The sequence below is a fragment of the Bos indicus genome, chromosome 13 (assembly GCF_029378745.1).
Source record: "Bos indicus isolate NIAB-ARS_2022 breed Sahiwal x Tharparkar chromosome 13, NIAB-ARS_B.indTharparkar_mat_pri_1.0, whole genome shotgun sequence".
In the NCBI taxonomy this organism is placed as follows: Eukaryota; Metazoa; Chordata; class Mammalia; order Artiodactyla; family Bovidae; genus Bos; species Bos indicus.
This window is the reverse complement of record NC_091772.1, coordinates 24,303,866-24,317,333: the sequence shown is the minus strand read 5'-3', so window position 1 is coordinate 24,317,333 and position 13,468 is coordinate 24,303,866. Positions and strand designations below refer to the sequence as shown.

Below are 13,468 nucleotides of genomic sequence, written 5' to 3'. Positions count from 1 at the left end.
GCTAGAAGCAGGGCACGTGGCTGAGGATTGTTATGCATTTCGGGGGGAGTGTGAGTTGCCTCCTGAGTGAAAGGGGCATCTTGGACACTCGGGCAGGATGGGATTCGTGTTTCAGAGAAAGGACGAATGGAAGAAAGGAAAACCCAGGGCCAGAGAGACACCAATTAAAAGATTTCTTGCATAAACCGGGATAACTTAATAGAAAGTCCTGAAACAGGAAGAAGACAGTGACACGGGGATGAAGAAGGGGGTAGATGAATTCAAGAGATGATTAGGCAATAAAAGCCATGGTCTTTGATAAGATTGAAAGTGGGAGAGATAAAGGAAGAGAAGTGGACGGCTGACACTCAGACGAAAATGAGTACAGTGGTAGAGCAGCAGAGAGTGGATTTCACAGAAACCAAGCAAGAGGCTTGAGAGTCCCTTGGGCTGCAAGGAGATCCAACCAGTCAATCCTAAAGGAAATCAACTCTGAATATTCATTGCAAGGACTGATGCTGAAGTTGAAGCGCCAATACTTTGGCCACCTGATGTGAAGAGCCAACTCATTGGAAAAGACTCTGATAATGGGAAAGATTGAGGGCAGGAGGAGAAGAGGGTGGCAGAGAATGAGATGGTTGGAGTTGGTGGACATGACTTTGAGCAAACTAAGTAAACTCTGGGAGATAGTGAAGGACAGGGAAGCCTGGCCTGGTGCAGTCCATGGGGGTTGCAAAGAGCTGGACACAACTTAGCGACTGAACAACAACAACAAAGCAAAAGGCTCAAGAAGAGAGGATCCATTCCAGCACTTCCCAGAGGCCAGGTGTGCAAAAGACTAGAAACGAAGGATTGGACAATTAGCTTTGGCAATTAAAACCCTGGTAATTCAGTTCCGTTCAGTCACTCAGTTGTGTCCAACTCTTTACAACCCCACGAACTGCAGCACGCCAGGCCTCCCTGTCCATCACCAACTCCCAGAGTTTGCTCAAACTCATGTCCATTGAGTCAGTGATGCCATCCAACCATCTCGTTCTCTGTTGTCCCCTTCTCCTGCCTTAAATCTCTCCCAGCATCAGGGTCCTTTCCAGTTACCCTGGTAATTAATGAGGTCATTTTACTGGAACATGGTAGTAACTGAGGAATGGAGTGAATGCAGACGTGGAGACAGTGTGCATGGGCACCTTTCTAGAAGTTTGATTGTGGATGGCCAAAGAGAGGTCAGAGAGTGGTTGGAGGGGGATGTGGGGTTAAGGAAGGAATTTTTTTAAAGATGAAGCTAGAGCATTTTTAAATGACATCAGTGGGAAGAAGAATGAGTGGGTAAAAATACAATAGAGAGAAGAGATCACTGATAAGAGACCCAAGGAGGCAGGAAGGCTTGGGGCCAGTGGCTTTGGTGTTTGCCAGTTATTGACGCCTGTTGGAAACTTAATGACACTTCTTTTCAGACCAAGGTATAATGACTCAACAAAAAATCTTTTCCTTTCCTTCCATTTCTCATTCCTTTACTTTCTCTAAACCTGCTGTTCAGCCTTTCACATCTTCAACACTACCACCACCTCCCCTTCTGAGGCTCTCATGTACCCAGACCCAACTTTCCCCAACCCTGCCATTGGAGACAAACAGATCCTTGCCTTTAGGTGACATTGCACGATGGTTATGGGATTTTTAACTCAGATTTTTAACTCACTGCTCCCTCCTCCTACTCTTCCTTTTACTTGGATCTAATTAGCACCCTTTGACAAAAACACATTTTATTAATTTATTCAAGTACAGTTGGATTGCAATGTTATGTTAGTTTCTGCTCTACAGCAAAGTGATTCATCTATACATATATATATTCTTTTTCATATTCTTTTCCATTGTGGTTTATTGCAGGATATGGAATATAGTTTCCCGTGCTATTCAGTAGGACCTAGATATCTATCCATTTTATATATAGTCATTCATATCTGTAACCAGCACCCTTTCTAACCACCCAGTGCCTCTCTTCCCATCATTGCTACTTTCCCTAGTTCCATTCATCTATGCTATTCTCTAATTCACAGAGAAACAGTAGACATGTGGACTTTTTCACCTTTGCACTCTCTTGCTCACCTTGTCACTTAGCCTAACCTCTATTCCTTCTCATCCGAAGAGGGGACCTTCCTCTTTGCCCTGACCCATCCTTCCACTTACTTGCCTGACTCCATCTTCTCCTTCCTTCTCTTCTGAGACCTTTCTTCATCGATCAAACTCTCTCTCTTTCTCCCTCTCTCATGCCTCTAAGCATCCCTCACTAGCCTGTATACACAGCCAAGCCATCATTCTGGGTGGTGTTCCTTGACTCTGGTCACCCCTGAAGCCATTACCATTCACTCTTCAAATGTCAACTAAAGTAAACTTGTCTATGTATCTACTGGCCTCTTCTTCACACTGCTGCTGTTGATAAGTTCACAGTGAGATTCATCTTGCCCTCAATCCTTGAGGTCAAGAACTACATCTTATCCTTTATTACTTTTATATGAGCCCTCAAAAATGTCTGCTGGAAAAAAATAATCCTTACATGTTCATCAAAGTCAGTGTCAAAACTTGATCTTCTTACTCCTCAAATCTGGACTCAGCTGTGCTTCCCACTTAAATGAATGACATTGACATCTGTCCCAGAGGACCCACTGACAGATCAAGGGTCCTTCTCTGCTTTCTTCTTCTTCATTTTTTTTTTTGGCTGCTCTGTGTGACTTGTGGGAGGGATCCTACTTTCCTGACCAGGGTTTGAACCTGAGGGCCAAGTCTTAACCACTGGACTGCCAGGTAATTTCCATCCACTCTGTGCTTTGTACCTTAAAACTGTTGGTCACTAGGTCTAGAGACTTTCTTCCCAAAATTTACCTCTTGTCCCTTTTCTCTACAATAGCGTTGTCACAGAGTTGGTTGCGACCCCATTGTTTGCTCATCTGTATAGACTCCTACTTCATTTTCCTATCTCCACTCTCTTCTCCTTCAAGTCTAGCTTCCACACTGCCTCCATGGTTATCTAACACCCTGTCTCACCTACATGCTACAACCTTCAGTGCTTGCTTTCCTGTTGTCTTCAACATAACATCAGACTGTCTCAAAGTGTTCTACATGATTTTGATGTGCTGGGAGCCACTAGGCCCTTTCACATTTGCTGTCTCAAATTCTTTCCAGAAGAGCTCTTCTAAGTAGGTGTTATTATCTTAATTTTTAGATGAGAAAACAGACTTGAAGCATAGAATTACATAAAAGCAAGAAAAAAGACCTGAAGCATAGAATTACTTTACCCACACAGCGTAAGCAGCAGAGCTCTCTTTTGAACCAACTCTCATTCTGTACGTTACGCCAGTCTGCCCTCCCTTCCTAATCAAGGTTAGGCCCCTCGTAATATCACCCTGAATTTCTGTCTCCCTTCATTTCCTGATATTCTTGTCTGTATGCACCCTGGGTCCACAAACACCAAACCTTCCCTGGTTCCTACATTACTTCAGGCTTCGCTGTGGTTACTTTGCTGTCTTTATTACCATTTTCTTGGCCTTTTTCTTTCTCCAACTTGTTGAACTTCTACAGATCCTTCAAGACCTTTGTCAAATAGCCCTTCTGTGCCATTAACACCAGGGAGAACTTATCTGTTTATAATTACAGGATTACCAAGTTATGTGGATGTTTAGGCTTTTTGACTCTGAAGAGTTTATGTATTAACTTTTTTCTTACATATTACAGTCATTTTTTCACATTGTTCTCCTAGCATACTGTAGGTACTTTAGGGAAGGGAATTGTTCTACTTCACTTCTGTACCTCCACAGCCTAACAAAATGTCTGGCATCTCAAAGGTGTTCCATACATGTTTATTAGATTAGTGAATATATGAAGTAATTGAATTGAATGGATGTCAGAATGAAGGGTTGAATTTTGTCAGTGTTATATAGCGCACACACACTGTCATATAAAATACTGAGGCAAGTCAAGTTGGTCCAAAGGCCCTACAGTATATACTTTGATGGTTGTTTTCAATTGATATGAATATGGCTTGATATGTATATAAATACAACACCAAAACCTAAAATAAGAGAAATGGTTCATATAAAGGGTAAAGCAGAATTGTTCTTTTTGATAGACAGACTTACTTTATTATATATTGATGTCACATTTTGCGGGGGGAGTAGGGTGAGAAAGGTTGTAAATAAATGAACTGGCATTCTCTGTCTGTGTTTTGCCTGCTTATATAGTTAAGAAATAATTATATAATAGTATGTTATTATTACATGGTAATCTGTGGCCATTTAATTTTTGCTTTGATCATATTGGGATCCATTTTTCTCACGTTTGGAATCAAGATCTTTCACTAAATTTGAAAGGGGAATCTCAGATGTTTTGTTATCTTTAATCAGAATGTAATATTCTTCTCTTTCAGCTAATTGATGGCAGAGACAGATTAATAAGTGAGCTTGAGCTTGAAAAATCATTAGTTCAAGATATGGTAAGGGGATTTACATTATTTCTTAATAAATTTGAATCCAGGAATTTGATCATGAAAGTTTTATAAACTTTATTTTTAACTGTTTGCTGTGAACATTTTATTTCACTTTTATCAACAGTCTAAATGCATGCATAGTTATAAACATTTTTAATGATTGTTTTGTAGAAAACAATTGCAATAGTGTTATAATAAATATGCTTACTATGTAGAAGAGTCTTATACAGGAAACAGTATTACAATTTAAAGCAGTGTACAGAATTTTTGTATTTTATTTTAGGGATTAAAAAAACAAATACGAGAGCCCAATATTTTGAAGGATTTGCTATTTTTAGTTACAAATTGCCATAAGTGACAACAAAAAACAGCCCAGCCAGATATTTTGGCATTCTGTGTTTGTCTCATAAGAAAACACTGCCTTTTTATGTTCTTTTAAGAGAACTTTCCAGACGGCTGGTCTTTTATTTTATCAGTTGACTGCCCACCCCCACCCCCAGGCTCCCCCACCTCACCACCCCCCCCAGCTTATGGTGTCTTACTCTGGCTTTCAGACTGATCACCACTACTCTGCCTTTGTTACAGTAAACTGACTGTGTTTATTATAATCAGAAATAAAACACAGCTTGACTTGCGTTCTAAATGTGCTTGAAAAGAATATGATACTGTTTAGAAGAGAAAAGGTTGTTCATAGGAAATCAGCGCCACTTCAGATATTGAAACGTTCCCTTTTCTACAGCTTGTCACACTTTGTGCCAAGTCATGACTGTTCCCCTAACTCTGTTTTGTTGCTCTCAGCACCATGTGTTTGGGGTGCCTTGTCATAGAAATTAATGCAAAACAATGCTCTGGGATTACAATAAAGCCTTCTATGAAACCAACTTGGGAATGCAGGCAAGGAAAAAAATAATTATGGCTAGTAATCTACAGAAACCATGTGTTAACAAGTGTGTTGGTTTGGACTCTTTGCTGTTTTTCTAAAATTTTTATTTTGTTTTGGGGTATAGCCGATTAACAAATAATGCTGTGATAGTTTCAGGAGAACAGCAAAGGGACTCAGCCCTACATATACCTGTACCCTTTCTCCCCCGAAACCTCCTTCCATCCAGGCTGCCATATAACATTGAGCAGAGTTCCATGTGCTCTACAGTAGGTCCTTGTTGCTTATCCATTTAAAATATAGAAGTGTGAACTCTTTGCTTTTAAATACCTGGTATATAAAAATCATCTTCATGAATTGAATATACTTGGTCAATTTCTGTCTCACCCTCTTCTTCTTCTGTCATTCGCCCCACCCCAAGTTCCGGAGTTGCTTCTGAAAACAACCAACTAAATGTGTACATTGTCATTAAAATGGAAAATGAGAAGCAAATGTTAAACTGTCAGTCTGTTAGCAGAAGTAGAAACGAAACTGAACTACTTCATCAGTGAGTTCATGCCTATGCTAGGAACAGACCCAACAGTTTGTGAATTATTTTGCCTCTTTATTTGAACTGTAAGTGGTTAACCAGTGCTATTATATTGCCCACGGGGGAACCAACTGTTTTATTTTGTTGTTTACAAGTTTAGAAGTTGAGCACCATGCTTGTTGCCAAGCAGCAAGATCTTGCACTGCAAACCTCAGGACAGCACACGAACCTCCAGCATGTTCAGAACTGGTCTCTGCAGGGTCATTTTTTTCAGTAGAGTGAGTGCACTTCTCATGATTGGGTTTCCATGGCGTACCTTTGGGCCCAGCAAGGTCACTATTTGACGCTCCCTCCCCCGCACCAAGGGATTCTGTTACTCACTTGGAGGGAGACTGGCTTTGTGGCTATCTGAACTTTGTTGCTACCATGCTTCCCCCACACCCCTCCCCCAGAAATGGAGATTTGCAACGGGGGCCAGATGGAGGAGTGGGAGAAGGTAGAGTTGACCAGAGTCACTATGCAAAAATTAAAAGACTTTCACCCTCCCTGGTCTGTTACTGTTTTCAATACAGTGTATGTTCTGACCTTTTAAGAGCCTAGTTTAAAAGTCAAGGAGCTTGTAGTAAAAAGGCAGGATCGGTAAGTATAGGTAAGCAATAAAGTATGGATGATGTACCCTTGGATTAGCTTTAGAAGAAGAATATGAAATAGTTTTGAATCTTTCTATGATTCCTGTGCTCTGTGGTTTTTATTTATCCTTGTTTTGTTCCAATAGAGATATAATTGCCATTTAACATAATATTGGTTTCAGGAATACAGCATAATGATTTGATATATGCATATATTGTAAAATCATCAGCACCAGAAGTCTATTTAGTTAATATCCATCATCACATAAACTTATACCATTTTTTTTCTTGTGATGAGAACTTAATTTATTCTCTTAGCAACTTTCAAATATACAACATAGTATTGTTAACTAGAATCACCATGCTGTACATTACATCCCCAGGACTTATTTATCTTATAACCGGAAGTTTGCACCTTTTGAGCTCCTTCACTCATTTTCCCCTCCACCTCAGGCAACCACCAATCTGTTCTCTCTATGAGTTTGGCTTTTTTTGTTGTTATTATCTATGTTTTTTAAGGTTCCACATATAAGTGAGATCATGCAGTATTTGTCTTTCTCTCTCTGATTTATTTCACTCAGAAAAATCCCCTCCAGGTCCAGCCATAGTGTCTCAAATGGCAAGATTGCTTTCTTTTTATGGCAGCATAATATTCTGTTATGTAAATATACCGTATCTTCTTTATGTGTTCATCCATTGACAGACTCTTAGGTTGCTTCTGTGTCTTGGCTATTGTAAATAACAGTGAACGTGGACTGCATATATCTTTTTAAGATAGTGTTTTGATTCCTCTGGATAAATATACAGAAGTGGAAATGCTGGATCATATGGTAGTTCTATTTTTAATTGTTTTGAGAAACACCTCTGTATTGTTTCACACAGCAGCTGCAGTAATTTACATTCCACCAACAAGTGCACAAGAGTCCCCTTTTCTCCACATCCTTGCCAACACTTGTTATCTCTTGTCATTTTGGTGACAACCATTCTAATAAGAGGGAGATGATCTCTCATTGTGGTTTCAATTCATATTTTCTTGATGATTGATGCTGAGCACCTTTTCATGTATCTGTTGACTATTTGAATATCTTCTTTGGAAAAATATCTACCCAGATCTTCTGCGCATTTTTTAATTAGATTATTTGGGTTTTTGCTATTGAGTTGTATGAGATCATTTTATATGGTGAATATTAACTTCTTGTCACATATATGATTTGATATATTTTCTCCCATTCTGTAGTTTGCCTTTTCATTTTGTTGGTTGTTTCTTTTGCTGCGCAGAAGTTTTTTAGTTCAATGTAGTCCCAAATTGCTTATTTTTTCACTTGTGCTTTAGAAGTCATATTTTAAAAAACACCATTGCCAAGAGCTATGGCAAGAAGCTTTTCCCCTATATTTTCTTCTAGTTTTATGTTTTCCTGTCTTACATTTAAGTCTTCATCCATTCTGGGTTAATTTTGTGAGTGGTATAAGATAGAAGTCTAGTTCTATCCTTTTATATGTGACTATTCAATTTTCCCAGCACCATTTATTGAAGAGATTGCCTTTTCTCCATGGAATTTCTTGGCTGCCTCATCAAGTATTAGTTGACCATATTCTTGATTCTGTTCCATTCTGTCTCTGTTTTTAATCCTACTACCATACTGTTTTGACTCTATAGCTTTATAATATAGTTTGAAATCAGGAGGTATAATTCCTCTAGATTTGCTCTTCTTTCTTAGGATTGCTTTGATTTGGGGGGTACTTTGTGGCTCCATATAAATTTTATGATTGTTTTTTATACTTATGTGAAAAGTGCCATTGAAATCTTAATAGAGATTATATTGAATATGTAGATGGCTTTGAGTAGTATGGACATTTTAACAACATTAATTCTTATAGTCCATGAACATGAAGTTTTTTTCCCTTTACTTGTATGCTCTTTGATTTCTTTCATCAATGTCTTGTAAGCTTTCACTCCCTTGGTTACATTTATTCCTAAATATTGTACTGCCTTTGGTGATATTATAAATGAGATGCCTTTCTTTTTACTCTCACAGATAATTCGTTGTTCATGAATAGAAATGCTACTGATTTTTATATGTAGATTTTGTATATTGAATTTTCATTTATCCTGAAGCTAACAAAAAAAGGTCCCTATCAGAAAACTACCATAATTGAACTCTTACCCTTAACTAATTTTCCATCTGTTTCATCTCAGTGCACCTTATTTCTAGGAAACCATCCAGACTTCAGATAGAAAGGAATTATGATGTCAGGGCACAGCACTGACTTATCTCTGCAGTGGCCTTGATCTCATACTCGGTTCCTTGTTGCCCAAGTTCCCTCTGAGACATGCTTCAAATCTGTCTGTTACATGTAACATGCCAGTGTTTGGCCATTAAGCTGGAAAAGTCATGTTTTGGTAACCCAATCATTTACTCATAAAATACATGTTTGATTTTCTGTGCCTAGGAGCCATCACAGATTTCCAATGGAAATAGATGAGTCCTTGACCCAAGGGGAGGATCTTTAGTGGTTATCTTATGTCCCACCATGGTATGTTGATTGTGGGGTCAGATAACTTGTCTCTTTAATTGCTGGGTCTTCTGATCAAGATAAAGTTACTCAAGGAGCTTCATCTACACTTGAACCTAATTTATTTAATGAGATCTTGACCTCAAGCAGATGCTCTCAGAGGATGAGATTTTTTGAGGCCTTGAATGAGGATGAATGTATTTTGCATATGGTAAAAATGGAAAATGTTGGAGCCAGAGGGCAAATATATATATATAAAGCATTTGAGAAAGTCCAATATACATTTATGATAAAAGCTCTCAGCAAACTGGGAGTAGAAGGAAACCTTCTAAAGCTGATCATGAATACCTATGAAACATAACTGTTAGTATATTTCATGAAAGGCAATGTTTTAAGTCTAAGGTGAGAAATGAGACAAGACTCTGTTCTTATAACTTCCATTAGACATTGTTATTTAGGTCCTAGCTAGTACAATATTCAAGAAAAAGAAATAAATGGCATACAGATTGGAAAGGAAAAAGTACAACTGTTTTTATTCCCAGATAACCACAATAATTTATATAGGAAGTCCTAAGGAATCTACAAAAACCTACTAAAATTATAAAGTGAATTTAGCAAGAATGCAAAGATCAAAATAATGTGTTTCTATATACTAGCAAAGAACAATCAAAAACTGAAACTTTAAAAAACTCGATTTACAATAACATAAAAATATGAAATAGTTATGGATAAATTTTATTAATTATGTACAAAACCATATGAAATACTGAAGTTAAAGACTTAAATAGATGGAGAAACATACCATGTTCATGATTCAGAAGATCCATGTTGTTTAACTTATCTCTGAATTGGTTTGTATATACAAGCCTAATCAAAATCCCAGTAGGCCTTTTTTTTTTTAAATCAACAATCTCCCGAAAAATGTATATGGAAATTCACAGACCTTGGTTAGCTAAAATGATTTTGAAAAAGAGCACAGCTAGAGAAAGAACTCCCATAACCTGATTTTAAGACTTACTGTAAAGACACACTAGTCAAGATAACATACTACTAGTATATAGATAAACATATAGATTGATGGAATAGAATAGAAAGCCAAGAAATAGACTCTTTGGGTCCTATATGATGAACTGATATCTAACAAAAGTACCAAGACAATTCAAGCAGGAAAGGATAATCTTTTCAACAAGTGATGCCGGTATAATTGGATACTTCTAGGCAAAAAATGAACCTTAATGCTTGCCTCACATCTCATATAAAAATCTACTTGAGATGATTCATGAGCATAAATGTAATAGTTAAAGCCACAAATTAATAGAACAAGGCCAAGTAGGGATCTTCCTCCTCCTCCTCCTAAGTCCTCCTAAGTCGCTTCAGTCGTGTCCGACTCTGTGCGACCCCATAGACGGCAGCCCACCAGGCTCCCCCGTCCCTGGGATTCTCCAGGCAAGAACACTGGAGTGGGTTGCCATTTCCTTCTCCAATGCATGAAAGTGGAAAGTGAAAGTGAAGTTGCTCAGTCGTGTCTGACTCTTAGCAACCCCATGGACTGCAGCCTACCAGGCTCCTCCGTCCATGGGATTTTCCAGGCAAGAGTACTGGAGTGGGGTGCCATTGCCTTCTCTTAGTGATATCAAATTTGGCAGAGATTTCTTTAAATACTGTAAGCTGCATTTTATCAAAATTAAAAACTTTTGTTCTTCCAAATATTGAAAGAAAACAGAAAAGGTGAGCTACAGAGTTGGATTATCTTAGCAATAGTTTTCACCAAACTGATCTCTATATGCAATAAAATTCCAGCCAAAATTACTATAAGGCTTTTCATGGAATTGACAGGCCTATTTTAAAATTAGTATGGAAGGGACTTCCCCGACCTGCCAGTGCAGGGGACATAGGTTCAATCTCTGGTCCAGGAAGGTCCCACATGCCATGTAGCAACTAGGCCCATGCACCACAACTCGAGAGCCCAGGAGCTGCAACTGCTGAAGCCTGCGCACCTAGAGCCGGAACTCTGCAACAAGAGAAGCCACCACAAGAGAAACCCACGCACTGCAGCTAGCTCCTACTTGCCGCAACTAGAGAAAGCCCTCAAGCAGCAATGAAGACCTAGCATAGCCAAAAATAAATAATAAATACAATTTTAAACAATGAAATTAATATGGAAGAACAAGGGTCAAGAATAGCTAAGAAACAAGGTGAAATAATGACATGATGGAGTAGGGAGAGACTTCTGTGAGTTATTAATATAAATTTAAGGTAATTAAGACGTCATGGTCCTGGGACATGGACAGAGCTTTGGGAGGAAATTGAGAACCCAGTAGCAGAACCAGACATGCATAAATAGTATCTGTCAGTACCGCAGATCAATGCAAATAGGGTTGAATTTTCACTAAAGATGCTTGACAATTGATTAAACAGTTGCCTAAAATAAAATTGGCTCCCTACCTCATACCATGCATATCCATTTTGTATGAATTAAGGATTCAAATATAAAGGGAAATTTTCTTTTAATTTTAGAGGAAAATTGTGTAATCTCAAAGTAGAAATTATTGCCTAAACAAGACACAAAATAAACAAGGTGTAAATGGAAAATTAAAAGTTTCAGGGACTTCCCTGGTAGTCCAGTGGCTAGGACTCCACACTTCCAATGCAGGGACCCGAGTTCAACCCCTAATCAGGGAACTAGACCCTACATGCCACAACTAAAGATCTCATGTGCCCCTATTAAGACCTGGTGCAGCCAAATAAATTGATTAATTAAAAAAAAATCGACCCCATGAGAATTAAGGGCCCCTTTTCATCAGAAGACGTCTCAAAGAAAATTTAAAGATCTAGCCACAAATTTGCAAAAATATTCACACCATTTATGTATTCACAAAGCTGTTTTCAAGAATATGTGAATAACTCCTTCAAATCAATAAGGAAAAGACCACCCAATAGAAATCTGGGCTGAAGTTTTTAACAGGCCCTTCACCAAAGAAGAAACCCAGTGACCAATGAACATTGACTGAAAATGTACTTGGTCTCATGAATAATATAACAGTACCAAATGTTGTTAAGTATGTAAAGAATTCTCATAAACTGCTGGGGAATATGTATGTTGTTGCAGAAACTTTGGAAAACAAATTTGGGTTATCTGCTGAAGCTGATCATTCTCTTAACATATGCCCCAAAGTTCTGTTCCTAGGCATATAACATCACCAAGGAGATCCTAGCACACGTGCCTAGGGGAACAGGTTCAAGAATATTTAAAGCCATATTATATAGAAAAGAAGAAACCTGAGATTTCCCAAATGTTCATTGACAGGGAATGGATAAATACATTATGCTGTACTCGTACTCTTGAATAGTATACAGCAGCAAATATGAATAAACTGCTTCCAGTATCAACATGGGTTAATCTCAGAAACTATGAAGTGAACACATTAAGGGAGAACACATAAATTATGATTTTTTGAAAAAGTTTAAAAGTAAGCAAAACTAAATGTGTGTATTGTTTAAGGATACCAATGGGATGAAGTGATGTCTATAAACCTGACAAAACATTAGTCAAGAAAATAAAAGGGAATTCTAAGCACAAAATTCAGAATAGTGGTTTCCTGGTTTGGAGTTGGTTATAGGATCGTGACAGTTACACAGGGAGCTTTAACACTATGGCTGTTGTTCTCTTTCTCAAGTCAGATGGTCATATTAATTTTACTTCTAACTTATATTTGCACTGCATACATTTTTGGTATATATAATTTTTTTTTAATTGAAGCATTTTAGAAACTCATTTTCTGCTAGAACCTAAATGCTTGAAGGCAGGGTTTGTGTGTATGCTAAGTCACTTTATTTGTGTCTGACTCTTTGAGAATCCCCTGGACTGTAGCCAGCAAGCCTCCTCTGTATTATTTGTTCTAAGAGCCTAATACAGTGTGGCTGAATAGCAACACAGTGCAGTGCCTGGTACACAGTAATGTTAATAAAAACACATAAGCAAACAATTACATGTTTTCCTATAAGCTCTATTACAAAGTACTTTTTCTTCTGGGAGCGAATTTATTTTCTCTCCTAATTTATTTATATTCAATATGGTGACTTATATTCCCATAATAGTTTGGGCAGCAAAATGGTTTAAAATGCTACTCTTTCATTGCTTAAGGAAGGTTTACCGCAAATTCTCTTTTTTCATCTTTGCCAATGATAACAAATGACACGGGTCTTTAATTTCACAGGTTAATAAGCAGAAAGAGGACCTTGAAATGAGAAGAAAGTATGACGCCATAGTTGCCAAGGTTGGCATTTAAGTTTATTTCTTTCCTTTTATTCTGTTCATCTCATATTTGGGCATCTGAGTTGAAGAACCTATACACACCATCCAGAGGCTTTTCACTTTCTTGCATCTGAGTTTGAAGGAGAAAATGCTTAAAAGTGAGGCAAGGCATGTGAGTAGGAGACGAGGACCTGGGGGGTTAGAGCAG

At 38.1% G+C, this 13,468-nt stretch overlaps 1 protein-coding gene across 1 annotated transcript in view; it reads left to right on the top strand.

Annotated features, from left to right (window-relative positions):
* Window positions 1-13,468, top strand: part of C13H10orf67 (chromosome 13 C10orf67 homolog) — a 101,319-nt gene that overhangs the window by 50,555 nt on the left and 37,296 nt on the right. The window contains exons 8-9 of the mRNA XM_070801926.1: window positions 4,394-4,459; window positions 13,223-13,282. Coding sequence (XP_070658027.1) covers window positions 4,394-4,459; window positions 13,223-13,282 — 126 coding nt within the window. The remainder of the gene's footprint in view (window positions 1-4,393; window positions 4,460-13,222; window positions 13,283-13,468) is intronic.